This window comes from Acinonyx jubatus, chromosome F2 (genome assembly GCF_027475565.1).
Source record: "Acinonyx jubatus isolate Ajub_Pintada_27869175 chromosome F2, VMU_Ajub_asm_v1.0, whole genome shotgun sequence".
NCBI classification, from domain to species: Eukaryota; Metazoa; Chordata; class Mammalia; order Carnivora; family Felidae; genus Acinonyx; species Acinonyx jubatus.
In genome coordinates, this window is record NC_069394.1 from 34,622,493 (window position 1) to 34,637,559 (window position 15,067).

A 15,067-nucleotide genomic window follows, 5' to 3' on the forward strand; every position below is an offset into this window, starting at 1 on the left:
TCCCTGACCTCTTCCTTGGCCCTCCTGGGACACTGTGCACACCCCTCTCCTGGCATTACCCACACTCTATAATAATGGCTGCCTCTCCTGTTTACTCCTCCCACTGTCCTGGAAGCCCCTTTGACGTGGTTTTAGTGTTATTCCCCAGCGTTCAGCTAGTGCCTGGCATATGGTAGGGCAACAGATGAATGGTGAGGATACCCACTGCCTTTAAGGAGCAATGAGAAGATGGCTGTCGGTTACAATATGCTCTAATTCCGTAACTAAACTGAGGGATCTTTACATGTCAGCCCCCCTGCCACTTCCTTCATTATTCTGATGGAAGGGGAAACGAGCACCATCAGCAAGAAGGGTCAGCATCTATCTGAGGTACCGCTTACTCCCGCCCAGGACTTTTTTTCAGTCGTACCCAAGATGACAGTTTTCCATGCGTGGTGCTACACCGATGGAAGCCAAGGGTGAGGTAAAGAAGGATCTATACTTCTGTCCTCGGTGTTTGTCCACATTCTGTCTGTAACTCCATTGGGTCTTCAGAGACAACCTACAATTCTATTTCCTCCGTTAAGAAAGTCTTGAGTGCCTAGGGGCGCCCGGGTGTCTCGGCTGGTTAAGCGGCTGACTTCGTCTCAGGTCACGATCTCACGGTTGGTGGGTTTGAGCCCCGTATCAGGCTCTGTGCTGACAGCTCGGAGACTGGAGCCTGATTCAGATTCTGTGTCTCCCTCTCTCTGCCCCTCCCTCGTTCACACTCTGTCTCTCTCTCTCTCAAAAATAAATAAACATTAAAAAAGTTTTTTTGTTTTGTTTTGTTTTAAATCTTGAGTGCCTAATACAGAACAGACACTGGACCAGAAAGATTATGACATGGCTGCCATCTTGAAGGAGGTGTTGTAAGATACTTCTTGCAATAAGATGTGATATGTGCTCCACTCCCAGCATGGAGTGTGGACAAAAATGCTATGGGAACAGAGGACAGTGGATTCATCTTGAAATTACCAAAGAAGGCTTCAACAAGGTGGCTGTACAGCAAAGGAAGCCAAATGAGCCCTTCAAAGATAAAAATGTACATTTTTTCCAAGACACCATGGCTCCTGCTACACTTTGAGGAAAATCTGTATTTCACACTGTGGCCTGTAAATTCCTCCTAGTCTGACTGCTACTGCTCACTCTCCAACCCTGTCCCCCCACACCCCACTTTCCCCAGCACCCTCTACACCTCCAGCCACACTGTATCACCAAGTGAGCTCCTTCCTGGTAGGACACTGTCATAGCTGTGTCTTCTACTCAGGCACATTCTCCATGAATCTGCCTATCCTATCGTTAGTTTTCAGCTTAAGAGTCTCTTCCTCAAAGCAAGATTCTTTTTTAATTTTTCTTAATGTTTATTTATTTTTGAAGGAGGGGGAGACAGAATGTGAGCAGGGAAAGAGGGAGACACAGAATCTGAAGCAGGCTCCAGGCTCTGAGCTGTCAGCACAGAGCCCAACGCGGGGCTCGAACCCACAAACCATGAGATCATGATCTTAGCCAAAGTCAGTGGCTTAACCAACTGAGCTACCCAGGTGCCCCAAAAGCAAGATTCTCTTATCTCCTAAACCAAATCACAATCATAGGCACAATCATATTATCATATCACCCCGTCGTAATTCTATGCATTAGTTAGCTTCACCATCATAAGTGATAGTATTATATATATGTATATATAGAGAGAGAGAGAGAGAGAGAGAGAGAGATGGAGACAGAGAGACTTGTCTTTGCCTTCCCATCCAAGCTTTCTGAGAGCAGGGACCTGGACTGGTTCCTTGCTATTGTTCTGGTGCCTAGGACACATAGTAGGTGCTCAGCAAATACTTGTTGAACAGATTGGGTAAATGAGCAACACAACGTTTGCTAAATGAGGACTGTGGCTTAGAGATGTGGAATTGTACACATTGAAGAACAACAAGTCATTTGCTCTGGCTTTGGGCAAGGGTATGTCTGGATAGGAGAGGAGCTGGAAGAATGGGGAGGGGAGTTGGGGGCAGACTATACTCCTCTGAATGGAATAGCTTCTTATCTCCTAGACAACAGGAGCCAAGGACCATTTTTAAGTAGGGAGTGTCATGATTGGATCGTGACTTTCAAAACACTGTTGTGGCAGTATGGAGAGTTTGGGCACTAGAAATCAACTGGGATGGGGTTGGAGGTTGGATGGGGAGACTGCAGATTATTCAATCCAAGGGAGAGTTGATGGCAACAATTAAAGGAGAGAAATGAAAAATGAGGAAAGAGAGACGTTTCTGAGGCAAAATTTTTGCGATCTGGGGCCCAACTGGATCTAGGACTTTAGGGGAGAAGGTGAAGGCTGGATGGGAGATGATGAACCTATACAGGAAGGAGCAGAAATGATTTTAGTTTTGGTAATGTTGAGTCTGAGGTGCCTGGGGAACATCTTTCTCTGAATCTCTAGGAATTGTGCCACCACCACACTGTTCCTCCTACCCCTTTTCTCTTTTCTTTCCTGTTTTGAATCACTCCCACAAGCCATGAATGCTCCCTGCTTCTCAGCGTGCTAGGGCATCACGCCAGCAGGCCCCACATTCCTGAAGAAAGGACTGGATTCAGACCTGGAGGGCTGGCTGTGGCCACCTGAGGGGGCGGATCCCTGACAGGAAGGAAGGCTGGCCTGTGGAGGGGGCGGATCCCTGACAGGAAGGAAGGCTGGCCTGCTGGTTGGGCGCCGAGGGGAGCTTCCCCTAATGCAGCAGGTGCCCTGGGCCAGCTGCTCCAACCCCTCCAGCTCAGATCAACAGGATGGGACAGCCCTGGCGGAAGGAAGCCTACGGGAAGGGACACCCCTGCAGACAGAGTGGAGGCAGGGAGTGGAAGGGAGATAGGAAGAGCTGCCTGGGCTGCTGAGCTGGCCCCCCTCCAGCTGATTAAGGAGGGGCAGTGACAAGAGGCCATTCAATCCCTGGCCCTGGTCAACTGTATTTTTACTACTGTTGTTGGCTACCCTGGATCTTAGATATACCAGAAGGAACCACTAGAAGATGTTCATGGGTTTAACAGTTTCTAAAATAATTAATTCCCTTCTATGCTCATTCTGTGGTTATTGGGAAAGGAAGGACACTTAAATTAGCCTTTCAGTTACACGGAGAGGTGAGACAGCTTGAGGGAGGGGCCGTGATTTTTGCCACGTGTTCAGCCCGTCCAAAGGAGATAAAATCTTTGGTTTGCTTTAAGCCGGGTTATCACTGCCCAACTCTCCAACAACAGCTGCTGTGAACGGGACCAAACGGCCAAAAGAGAGCAAACTGGGAACGAAAGCAAAGTCACGGGCTCCCCATCTGGAGGCCTTATTCCGCCTCGGAGCCCTGGGGGTCGGAGGTGGGGTAGTCGGAGAGAGGAGGGCCGGTGGCGCTTTGGAGGGGCGGGTGTGTCTTTGACTAGGCGGGCTTCCCCGCAGCAACCCCGCCCCGAGGCGTGCTCCGACCTGCGCTGGGTGACCCTAGGAGACCCCTCCCCACAAGCCGTTTCCCGGCAGGGCGTTTCCGGAGGCCTTGGCCCGGGCTGGTGGGGTCTACCTTTGAAACAGCTTGTAGACTGCAATTTAAACTTTACAACGAGCTCAAAACTCGATTCTCCAACCGAGCGTCGGCTCCGGAGAAGGATAAAAACTCGGGTCTACAGCCCCTCATCACCCCATTGGTCCAGTCCTCAGGGCTTCCTGCAGTCCCCACACCATTCTCCCAGCTGCCTGGAGGAAGGATGGGCGGGGCGGACGGGGCGGGTACTGCTGCCAGCGACGCAGATGGGGAGGGTGAGCCCGCGCCGGCGGCGGGGGGCGTGGGCGGGGGGCGCAGGAGCAGGTGTTGGCTCTGCGGCCGGGTTCCCCTCCCTCCTCACCCCTCCCCGCTTCGGTGCTCCCCACGGCTCAGCGAGGCAAAACCCAGTAAATGCTCGAGAAATGCAGCTCAGTCGGTCAGCGGGCTCTGCTTTCTTGCCAGACGCCTAAGGACGGCGCTTCCAAATGCAAATCTCTTGGCTCGGGCCCCTTGGCTAGCAGCCGCTGCCTCCCCCGCCCGGCTGCCCGGCGTCCCGCCCACCCCGTGGCGGGCCGAGATGGGGCCCCGAGCAGAGGGGACGGGGCGGAGCGGGCATCCCTCCCCACCTCCCACGTGGGGCCGGCCCTCCGCAGTGCCTGGGCGCGCCGCTGCCGCGCCTCCGGGTTAGGCCCCCGCCCGCGGCACCGCCCCCTAGGCCGGGGCCGAGGACCGCTGTTGGGGGGGTGGGCGAGGGATGAGAGGGTGTCACTGAGTCAGGTGGCGGCGGGAGTTCCCTCGGGCCGGGCCGAGGGAACACGCTGCCGGGGATTGTGTACACGCTCCACTGACACAAGCTTCACGCTGCCGGGCAGCCGCTGATCACGCGTGGCCCCGGGAGCCCATTGGCCGGCGCCTCACACACCTTTGCCGCTGATTGGCCGTCCTCAGGCTCCGCCCCCGCCCCCGCCCGCGGCGCGGGGCAGGCGGAGAGGCTACCTGAATGGGGAGGGGGCAGACGGCGCGGAGCGCGGCGGCGGCGGGAGCGACGTCGAGTGTCTCCGGGCGCCCGTCTGTGGCCAAGCAGCGTAGCAGCGTAGCAGCCAGTCAGCTCGCCGCCGGCAGCCAGGCAGCCAACCATGCTCAACTTCGGCGCTTCTCTCCAGCAGGCTTCGGTAAGTCACCTGGGGATGCCCCTGTCCTTCCTCTCCTTGCTGCGTCTCAGGGGCCAGCCGGGGCGCCAACCCCGAGCCCTTGACATCAGCGGCGCCCGAAGACGGGGGTGCAGCGGGGTCGTGGAGGAAAAAGGGGCTTTCTTCCTGCAAACTGGGCATTGGTGAGAGCGTGTGTGTCGCGGAGTGGGTCAGGAGAGGCGAACGGGGCTCTAGAGACGAAGGGAGAGGTGTATAATGAGGAGGGGAAGGGGCAGCTCCGCAGGGAGACTTGAGGTGGGCGAGAGGGAGGATGGCTGGAGGAGCGCGAAGAGTGAGGAGGGGGCTGCTGCCCTGGCAGCGAGGACTGGGGAAGGTGTAGAGGGGAGGGGGGGACAAGGGGTCTACCCTGCACCTGGCACCCGAGAGAGATGCCGCCGTCTGGATCAGGAATGCGACCCAGGGCGGGAGGGGGCTTCTGGCGAGCATTTGAGGGGCGGGGTGTCCACTGGCGAGGCGAGGGGGCTGCCCCTCTCAGGGGTCTGAGCCGAGCCTTGCAGGACGGGGGCTGCTCAGCAGACAGCCGGGTGCTGGGGGAGGGGGCGCCCGGCGTGGGCGCGGGGGAATGGCACGTGGGCCCCGGACCGCCGAGGGGAGACGAGGCGCCGGCAGGGGACTCCCCATCCCTGGCGGGAGCAAGTGGCCACCTATTGAGGGCCCCCTGGAAGGGGGGTAGGGAGCCGCCTTGGGGATGCGAGGGTGGAAAGCGGGAGCCTGCCGTGGGGCGGGGGACGTGGGCGGGGGGAGTCGGGGCCGCGAGACGCGGGGGCCGCGTGTCGAGGCGGGAGCCGCGGGCCGTGCGTCTGGAGCCGGAGCCCGTGGGGGCTGCACGTCTGGGAACCTGTGGAGACTCGGCGGGCGGAGGCCGGAGCTGCCGGAAACCGCGGGGAGGGGGCGCCGCGTCTGCGGGAAAGACGGGGTGGTCTGAGGTCCCGTGGGCGGCGTGGGCGGGAAGCGCCGAGGGCTCGGCCGGATCCCCGGGGGCTGCGGCCGGGAGGAGGGAGGGGGCTGGGTTTCCGCGGGGACACGGCTCCTCCTCCGGCAGCTGAGGCGGAGGCCGGGGGTGGGCCGGGAGCGGGTGCGCCCAGGGAGCCTCTCGTCCCCGAGTGACCCAGCCCCGGCCTCCGCCAGGGGCGGCAGAGAGGCCCAGCCCTGCTGTCGGTTCCTAAGGGAACGGCGGCTCTCCGGGAGCGGGGAGGGGCGGGCACTCCCGGAGCCGGCGCCCGCGGCCCCGCCCCTCCCCGCGGGCTGGGGCGCGCACTGCCGGGCGGTTGGCGGCGGCGCCCGCGGCCCCTCCCCCGGGCCGGCGCGAGGGCGGGGGCCCGCGGGCTCAGGAAGTAGGTGAAAGGTGACGGCGCGGCAATTCCCAGTTCACGTTTCCTGCGCCGCCCGGAGCAGCCGCCGATCACGCTTTGTTCACATGCCTCGCCCCCACCTCCCCCGCGCCCCCGCCCTTCGCGGCCCAGCCAATCCGGGCCGGGGCCGCCGGGCAGGCTGGCCAATGGCGGGGGCAGGGGCGCGGGGACGTGCGAGCGGCGAGGAATGTTCCCAGTGACTCACCCTCGAGCCTCATTGAGGTTAGGGCGGCCCCATCCGTCTGTCCCCGCCAGCGAGGATCTCCCCCGCCGTCCGCCCCCGCCCTTCGTCTGCCTCCCCCGCCCGCGCCTCCACCCGCTCTTCCCTTTCCTGCCTTGCGCCCCACTCCCTTTCCTCCCCTCCCCGCTTCTCTTCCTGCCCTTCCCAGCTCACGCTCCCCTTCCTTGCTTGCCTGCCTTTTTTCCTTTTTCTTTGCTTTGCTTTGGCGTCTTGAGGCTTTTAGACATACGTGCGCTGTCCATTGCAGCTTACATAAAGGGGCACGCGATTATGCAATAGCGTTGTTGGTGAAATCTCCAGAGCAGTGGCTCCTTTTCTAAGGTTATCAACACGAAGGGTTTATGTATTTTTTAAAACTAGCGTCGAGAGTAGTACTTTGTAAAGAATGCTTTTCGGTATTTTTACACAATTTCTACTTCAACCAAAAGAATGGCATCACATTAATGGAAGATGGAAGCTGGTGGGTAGTGCCATTTTTTTTTTTAAGTGCTGTTTAAGGAACTTTAATATGAAACATTAAACACTTGATAGAGGGAGCTGTACAAATGGCAAGCATGCACTATCATTCTTGTCATCTGGCAGTTATTTTAAAAAATGTTTGGACTATCGCAGACTCACCAGGCAGTTTTTACAAATTCTGGGTGGAAGATTACATTTTGATTGTCCATTTTTTAGTATCGCATTAGCTGGTCATAGCTATGCATGGCAAGCCATTGTTTAAATCTAGTGAAAGGGAACACAAATATGAAGAACTTGAAGCCTAAATATGGCTTTGGGATTTTTCTACATATTTCATTCACTTTATTCCTCTCTACCATAGATAATCAAGCTATGAAAGGTATTTTACCTTTAAAATAACCTAATGTAGTAATTTTAAAAAGACACTGAAGATTTCTATTCTGTTGATTTTATCCTAACGTGCCAAGTGACTTTCAAAAGATAAGACCCATATGGACAGACCTGAGTTCTGTCCACTACACTTTGTTTTTTCCCCACTACCAGTTGTGGGGAACTGGTACCTCAAAAGTCCTCATACCTCACCTGCAGTATTGAAAAAACTTTTGCATAACCTTCCCTTAGTTATTTCATTTGATCTTAGTTGCAGATGGCTGTTCTGGGAAGAATATAATTTTTCTAAATCAAGTTCATACATGCATTGTTGGATCATACATGCATTGTTATCTTTGGCCTTGGTCTCCTTAATGGTAATATGCTTCTCTTCTACCTTGCAGGGATATCTGTGTTCAACCCTAAGTATTAGAGAAAGAATGAGGAAAATTTTATTTTGAGTAGGGGTGAGAGAAAAAATTATTTCGCAAACTTGGGAATTTGTGCAATTGTAAAGGAAAAATTGTACGTTGCTTTGCGTGTTATTTGGAGGACAAAAATATGGTTATAAGCATTTGATCTTTTCTTATAGGAAGAAAGGATGGAAATGATTTCTGAAAGATCGAAAGAGAGTGTGTATTCCTGGAACAAAACCGCAGAAAAGAGTGATTTTGAAGCTGTAGAAGCACTTATGTCAATGAGCTGCAGTTGGAAGTCTGATTTTAAGAAATACACTGAAAACAGACCTGTTACTCCAGTATCCGATATGTCGGAGGAAGAGAATCTACTCCCGAGTACACCTGACTTTCATACGATCCCAGCATTTGTAAGTTTTGTTTTTAATATGAGACTGCAGATGGTCTAATTTTTTATAATTTACGTAACGAACTTAATTTCTCATGCCGATTTCTGTGTATTTCTTTTCTAGTGTTTGACTCCACCTTACAGCCCTTCTGACTTTGAACCCTCTCAAGTGTCAAATTTGATGGCATCAGCGCCATCTACCGGACACTTCAAATCATTCTCAGATCCTGCCAAGCCTCACATTGCTGCACCTTTCAAAGAGGAAGAGAAGAGCCCGGCACCTGCCCCCAAACTCCCCAAGGCTCAGGCAACAAGTGTGATCCGTCATACAGCTGATGCCCAGCTGTGTAACCACAGATCTTGCCCAGTGAAAGCAGCCAGCATCCTGAACTATCAGGACAATTCTTTTCGAAGAAGAACCCACCTGAACGTTGAGGCTGCAAGAAAAAACATACCCTGTGCAGCTGTGTCACCAAACAGATCCAAACGTGAGAGAAACACGGCGGCAGATGTTAATGAGAAAGCAAGTCCTGCACTTTATGACTTTTCTGTGCCTTCCTCAGAGACAGTCATCTGTAGACCTCAGCCCGCCCCTGTGTCCCCACAGCAGAAGTCGGTGCTGGTCTCCCCACCTGCAGTGTCAACAGGGGGAGTGCCACCTATGCCGGTCATCTGTCAGATGGTTCCCCTCCCTGCAAACAACCCTGTTGTGACAACAGTTGTTCCTAGCACTCCACCCAGTCAGCCACCAGCTGTGTGCCCACCTGTCGTGTTCATGGGCACTCAGGTGCCCAAAGGCGCTGTCATGTTTGTTGTTCCCCAGCCTGTTGTTCAGAACCCAAAGCCTCCGGTGGTGAGCCCAAATGGCACCAGACTCTCTCCCATCGCCCCCGCTCCAGGGTTTTCCCCTTCCACAGCAAAAGTCACTCCTCAGATTGACTCATCCAGGATACGAAGTCACATCTGTAGCCACCCAGGATGTGGCAAGACGTACTTTAAGAGCTCTCATCTGAAGGCCCACATGAGAACACACACAGGTACCAACCATTTCTTATTCGTGTCTTTGAGATTTAGTTGAATGTTTTTTGGCCATGATCACAGGTACAAGCCAGGCATGTTAAAGAAGAACTTGGCCTTATTAGCCAGTTCAGTGGGGGATATTTACAGGTTTCTCAAAGATTTCATCAAGGTGTTTGTTTTAATTTATCAAACGATGATTCTTTATGTGTCTGAGTAGTTACTTTAATAAAGTATCTCTAAAGCCGTTGTACCATAGTTGAAGTCAGAAAACCTTTTTGTGTTTGGCATTTATAAAGGGAAGATTCCTATAAATGTGATTGAGTGAAAGTTGGAAATCTATGTAGCATTCAGTTAACAGTTGATTCATTTAGTAGCTTTTATTTTAAAGAGCATCTCTTAAGATATTTTAAAATGTATGTCTTTGGATATAATTAGATCTGCAATTTATAGTGACTTGATGAATGCATAGTGACGATGATCTGAATTTCTTTGTCTCAGGAGAAAAGCCTTTTAGCTGTAGCTGGAAAGGTTGTGAAAGGAGGTTTGCCCGTTCCGATGAACTGTCCAGACACCGGCGAACCCACACAGGTGAGAAGAAATTTGCTTGTCCCATGTGTGACCGACGGTTCATGAGGAGCGACCATTTGACCAAGCATGCCCGGCGCCATCTGTCCGCCAAGAAGCTACCAAACTGGCAGATGGAAGTGAGCAAGCTAAATGACATGGCCTTACCTCCAACCCCTGCCCCCACGCAGTGACCGCTCAGAAGGTGAGAATCCGAAGTAACTTTGGTCACAGCCAGGAGCCAGCGGTGATGTAAAAATGCTTCCACTGCAAGTCTGTGGCCCTCCGGTGCGGCGGAACGCAGAAGCCCCACAGCCTGAGGAGAAGCCTCAGCCCTGGGCTGGAGGACAAGAAGTGCTGCAGCCACAAGCAGGTCACAGAGTGGCAGGATTCATTTCTTATCACATAAGAGAGATGAGAAAGCTTTTATTCCTTTAAATATTTTTTGAAGGTTTCAGATGAGGTCAACACAGGTAGCACAGATTTTGAATTTGTGTGCACAATTTATTACTTCGTTTTCACCGTTTGTACTTGAGACCAACTTTTCAATGTGATTCTTCTGAAGCACTGGTTTCAAGAATAGAGACTGGAAATAAACATTATGGTACGGAGATGGAGATGGAAAACTGATTTGTATTACAAACTTTGGCATCTTTTCCTAGTTACCTTGTTTACTATTCCTAGTCTTTCCAGTCAATTTCGTGGATGTAGTTGTTAAATATGATCTAGAACTAGCATTTTTATACTTGCTACCATTTGGAATTAAGCAGCTTGTATATTGCTAAAGAGGGCCCAAAGATTTGGAATCCTCAGTAATTTAATTGCGTTGAAGTATAGCTATAATTTTTTTGCATTTTTGTTTTGAAAGTTCAACAGATGACTATATCTAGGCATTTTATTATGCTTTGAGCTTTAGTTTGCCTGCAGTTTCTTGCGTAGATTTGAAAATTGTATACCAATGTGTTTTCTGTAGACTCTAAGATACATTGCACTTTGTTTAGAAAAAAAAATGGGAGATAAAAATATATATTGTAAAGAAGGGATACCAAGAATTTTAGATAACTCCTTGAAAAAGATGACTTATGTCATCAGTAAAGTACCCTTATATTATGAGGATATAATGTGTGCTTTATTGAATTAGAAAGTTAGTGACCATTATTCACATGGGCAAGTGTTGTCCTGTTAATTTATAGGAGTTTTTTTTTGGGGGGGGGGGAGTGGAATTAGGTGAATAGAAGTTGTTAAAACATTCACTTTTGTTAACAGTATTTCTGTTATATTCTGTTATATAGTGGATGATACATACAGTGGTAAAACAAAAGTAAATTGTTTAAAATCTACAGTGAAAAATGGCACTATATCTTTCCATTTAACATTTTTCTCTATTGGGTATTGATTTCTGACATCAAAACTTGGACCCTTGGAAAACAGGAATTTTCTTTTAATAATAAAAAAACTTTGTGATTTACAATTTGCACAATATTTCTTTTGTTGTACTTTATATCTTGTTTACAATAAAAATTTCCTTTGGTATATTTACTTGGTTGATGGCATTTGTTGAAAACCGTTCTCACTCTAAACATGACATTGATCACTTATGAGTGTATCCAAAGACTTAGTGTCTGCATTTTTCTAAGAGCTTCATTCAAATTTAGAACTGCAGGGGTGTATGTCTACTGTGAATCAAATTAGTATACAAAGTGAGGTCTGGTATCCGTATATTCACTGAGATAACTTACAAGCCTGCCCAATTCAAGAAACCAACACATTTTAATCTTGAAACATTCTTGTACATTTTGATGATTTGGGTTGAGATATAGCTCTGGCTCTCAGCAAAACCTTAAGTAGCATTAAATTAAGGGGCATACCACGATGAATGATTACAAGCAATAAGACTGCTGTGGCAAATGAAAAGAATCCTGACCTGTTAAATGGAGAGTAAATTACCTCTGGAAGTTAGATTAGCTTAGGCTATTAAGTGAAACCTTAAATGCAATAAACATGCTGATACTTAAGCTGCATGAAAGGTAATACACCTGGCAGGAGAAACACTTGCTAGTCACTTGTCAGTGGAATTAGGAGCTGTAAATGCTAGTTGGGTGTATTGAGTATAATTTTGGAGGTTGCTATTTTAGTTGGCTCTGAAATCCCCTTGTCATGAGAGAACATTGTCCACAGTATCCAACTTAGCCATTGACCTAAAGTCTGGCTCACTGTTGAACACGCATGGGAAGGGGCAATGTGCTCACTTGGCACCAGTTATAAGACCAGCATCTCGGGTCATCTGTGCACCTGTTACGACTTATTTCTTGGAAACTTATAACACCGTGTAAGTACAGCACAGCCGCTGGGGAGGGTATTGTTCTGCAGTCTCAGTGCTGGGACCTGGACCATCCTAATGGTTTCCTCATGATGGTAGGTCTCCAGAAGTGGGAGTAGAGGAAGGTAGCTGCCCTAGTGCCCACACCCTTGTGATGACATGGCCAGTGGAAATGTGCCACCCGTGGCTGTGTTCTTCCCAGTCCTAGCTGGCATCAGACTTTAACTTCAAAATTTTGTAAATCAAATCATTGGAACAGAGTAATGAATTTGAGTTGAATGTTCACGCAAACTGATGTTGGTGCAAAAGTTGCCCCCAGACAAGAACATTTGCAGCATGTAATGATAATTATGGTATTAGTGTAGCTTTAGCAGTTTTGGCTGCTTCTTGTCTGACTTCTGTATAAGTTGGACTGTATGAAATTACTGATATTCAAGCTATTTTAATAGTTCATTCTTTTTAGATAATTTTAGACTTAGAGTTGCAAAAATAGAGTTCCCATTTACCTTTCATCCAGCTTCTGCTGGTAACATAGCCATAGAACATTTATCAAAACCAAGAAATTAAAATTTGCTTAATGTATGTTTATTTTGAGAGCGCAAGCGAACAAGCAGGGGAGGGGCCGAGAGAGCGGGAACAATCCCAAGCAGACTCCGTGCCTGTCAGCGCAGAGCCCCACGTGGGGCTTTGAACTCACAAACCGTGAGATCATGACCCGAGCCAAAATCAAGAGTCGGATGCTCAGCTGAGCCACCCAGGAGCCCAAAAGTAAGACATTAACCTTGCTACAATACTTACTAAAGTTTAGAACCTGTTTGGGTTTCACTAGTGTTTCTACCAGTGTCTTTTTTTTTTTTTCTATCAGAGAACCTAATCCAGGATCTCAAACATTTACTTGTCATATCCAATTTTTTCCAATCTATGCTCACTCATTTTGTCTTCTCTCATCTCTTTGAATAGTCCTTCTTGGTTATTTTGTAGAATGACCCTCACTTTGGGTTTGTCTGATGTTTTTTCATGACTAGATGAGGTTATGTGTTAATTGGGAAGATACCACAGAGTGATAATGTCTTCGCTGCATCATAGGAAATACATGATGTCTGTATTACTGGTGATGCTAAGCTTGATCACTTAGCTTAGTGATGTCTGCTAGAATTTTCCGATGTAAATTATTTTTCTCCTTATAATTATTAACTATTTGGGGAGATATAATTTAAGATGGATAACCTGTTTCTGCTTAAACTTTTGCCCACTCACTATGCTTACATAGATCTTGCATACGGCAGTTATTACTGTGATATGCTAATAGCGATTTCATATTTTCTTCATAATTAATTGGAATTCTGGGGAAAAGAGTTGTTGCTTCCCCCCTCATTTATGTATTCATTTATTTATGTCACTGTGGGAATTAGGGATATTTATGTCATTCTTTATGTTCCAACTTTGACCCTTGTTAGTTCTCTCACTATTCAACCATTTTTGATGGACTAAGATGGAAATTTTATCTGGGTTCAACCTATCATGTTCATGTTTCACCGGAATGAGAGCTGTTTGGTGTTAGTCATCTCACTGTTTGGAAGTCTTCTCTGTCCTCATGGCTACCACCCTCTCTCACTTGAACAACCACAGCTATCCCTAATGGGTCTCATCTTGTCTCCCACCATCCAGCCCCCTCAACCAGTCTTTTGAAAATGCAAACCTGACCATGTCACCTCCTCATTTAAGACATTTCACAACCTTCCCAATGCTCTTAGGATCAAGTCCAGGTTTCTTAACATGGTCCAGAACAGTGCTGACCAATAGCAATATAATGTGAGCCACGTACGTAATTTGAGACTTTCTAGTAGCCACATCAGAAAAAATTTTAATTAATTTTCATATTTTTATTTGACCCGATACGTCCACAAAGTTTATCATTTCAACATATAATCAGTATAAAATTGTTAATGAGATATTATCTTTTTCTGCACTACACTTCAAAATCCAGTATGAATTAAATGTCTACAGCATATCTCAGTTGGAACTAAGCACATTTCAAGTGCTCCGTAACTATATGTGGCTGATGGCTGCTGAAGGCACAGAGCAGAGCTGGAAGGCCCCACACGGTTACGCTTCTAACAACCTCTCACACCACTTTCCACCTTATTCTCTACACCATGTCCAAGTTCTGAGCCTTCGTACACATGATTTCTCCTGCTGGAAATATTTTCCTGCCCTTTCGCTTTGACATTTCTGCTTTAATAATTACACTTTGCCAAAATTGCTTAATATCTTTTTCCCTTTCACTATAAAACTCCATGAAGACAAGGACTCCATGAATCTCGCTCACTGCTCTGTCACCAGTGTCTGACGCACTGCAGGGGCTCACTAAATTTTGTCAGACTGAAAACTGAGAGGTCTGTGCAGCTTAGGGAGAGAACAATTAGGGAGCTGTTACAAGACATGCAGGGTACAGACAAAGGCAATGAAGAGCTGAAGACTGCCTTTTTCTTGTTCCCATCAATCTCTGCTAGTGCTAGAAGCATTCTCACTACACCTTCAAAGCTCTCAAAGCGCCACTGGAATTTAGGTTCTTTTCATTGCATTTTTAACTGGGCAGGGAAGAAATCTGATCAAGACGGACATATACAAGGCTCACCAAGTCCCTCTCAGTGAGTCTAATTCCTCAGCCTTGGAATGGCTCAGCTCTTAACCTGTTCTTTCTCTTTGGAGGAAATGAAATCCAGGGACACCTTAAGGGAAGCCTTGTCTCTAGAGATGTCCCACTGATTGTGTGTGTGTGTGTGTGTGTGTGTGTGTGTGTGTGTGTGTCTGTCTGTCTGTCTTAATCCAGTTCTGGCATTTTTCTGACCAACTTAACAACAGTTTGAGAAATGGCTTAGAGGTGGTTCTCAAATAGAAATACCTCTAATTTTCCACACAGGTAGCTGTGCTCTAGAGAAGGTATAGGGAAAGAGCACTGATCAAATTAAACGACCTGGTGTATTAGGGTTCTCCAGAGAAAGAGAATCAGTAGGATTCATATCAAGAGATTCATTACGAGGAATTGCTTCATGTGATTATGGAGGCTGGCAAGTCCCAAGATCTGCAGTGGTCAAGCTGGGGACTCAGGAGAGCCAATAATACGGTTCCAGTCCAAATGCGGGCAGGCCCAAGACTCAAAAAGAGCTGAAATTTCAGTCACAGTCAGAAGACAGGAA

General features: G+C 48.7%; 1 protein-coding gene across 3 annotated transcripts; it reads left to right on the forward strand.

Annotated features, from left to right (window-relative positions):
* Positions 1 to 4,334: 4,334 nt before the first annotated feature.
* On the forward strand, positions 4,335 to 11,082 carry KLF10 (KLF transcription factor 10). Of its 3 annotated transcripts, none has more exons than XM_027064104.2 (4): positions 4,335 to 4,699; positions 7,752 to 7,985; positions 8,088 to 9,000; positions 9,482 to 11,082. In XM_027064104.2, the coding sequence occupies exons 1-4, from the start codon at positions 4,664 to 4,666 to the stop codon at positions 9,739 to 9,741; spliced, it is 1,443 nt and encodes a 480-aa protein (XP_026919905.1). In that variant the 5' UTR covers positions 4,335 to 4,663; the 3' UTR covers positions 9,742 to 11,082. The 3 variants fall into 3 exon arrangements, with proteins under 3 accessions (XP_026919905.1, XP_053064145.1, XP_014933511.1); XM_053208170.1 differs by lacking the exon at positions 4,335 to 4,699 and adding an exon at positions 4,750 to 4,860; XM_015078025.3 differs by lacking the exon at positions 4,335 to 4,699 and adding an exon at positions 5,752 to 6,791.
* Positions 11,083 to 15,067: the final 3,985 nt, after the last annotated feature.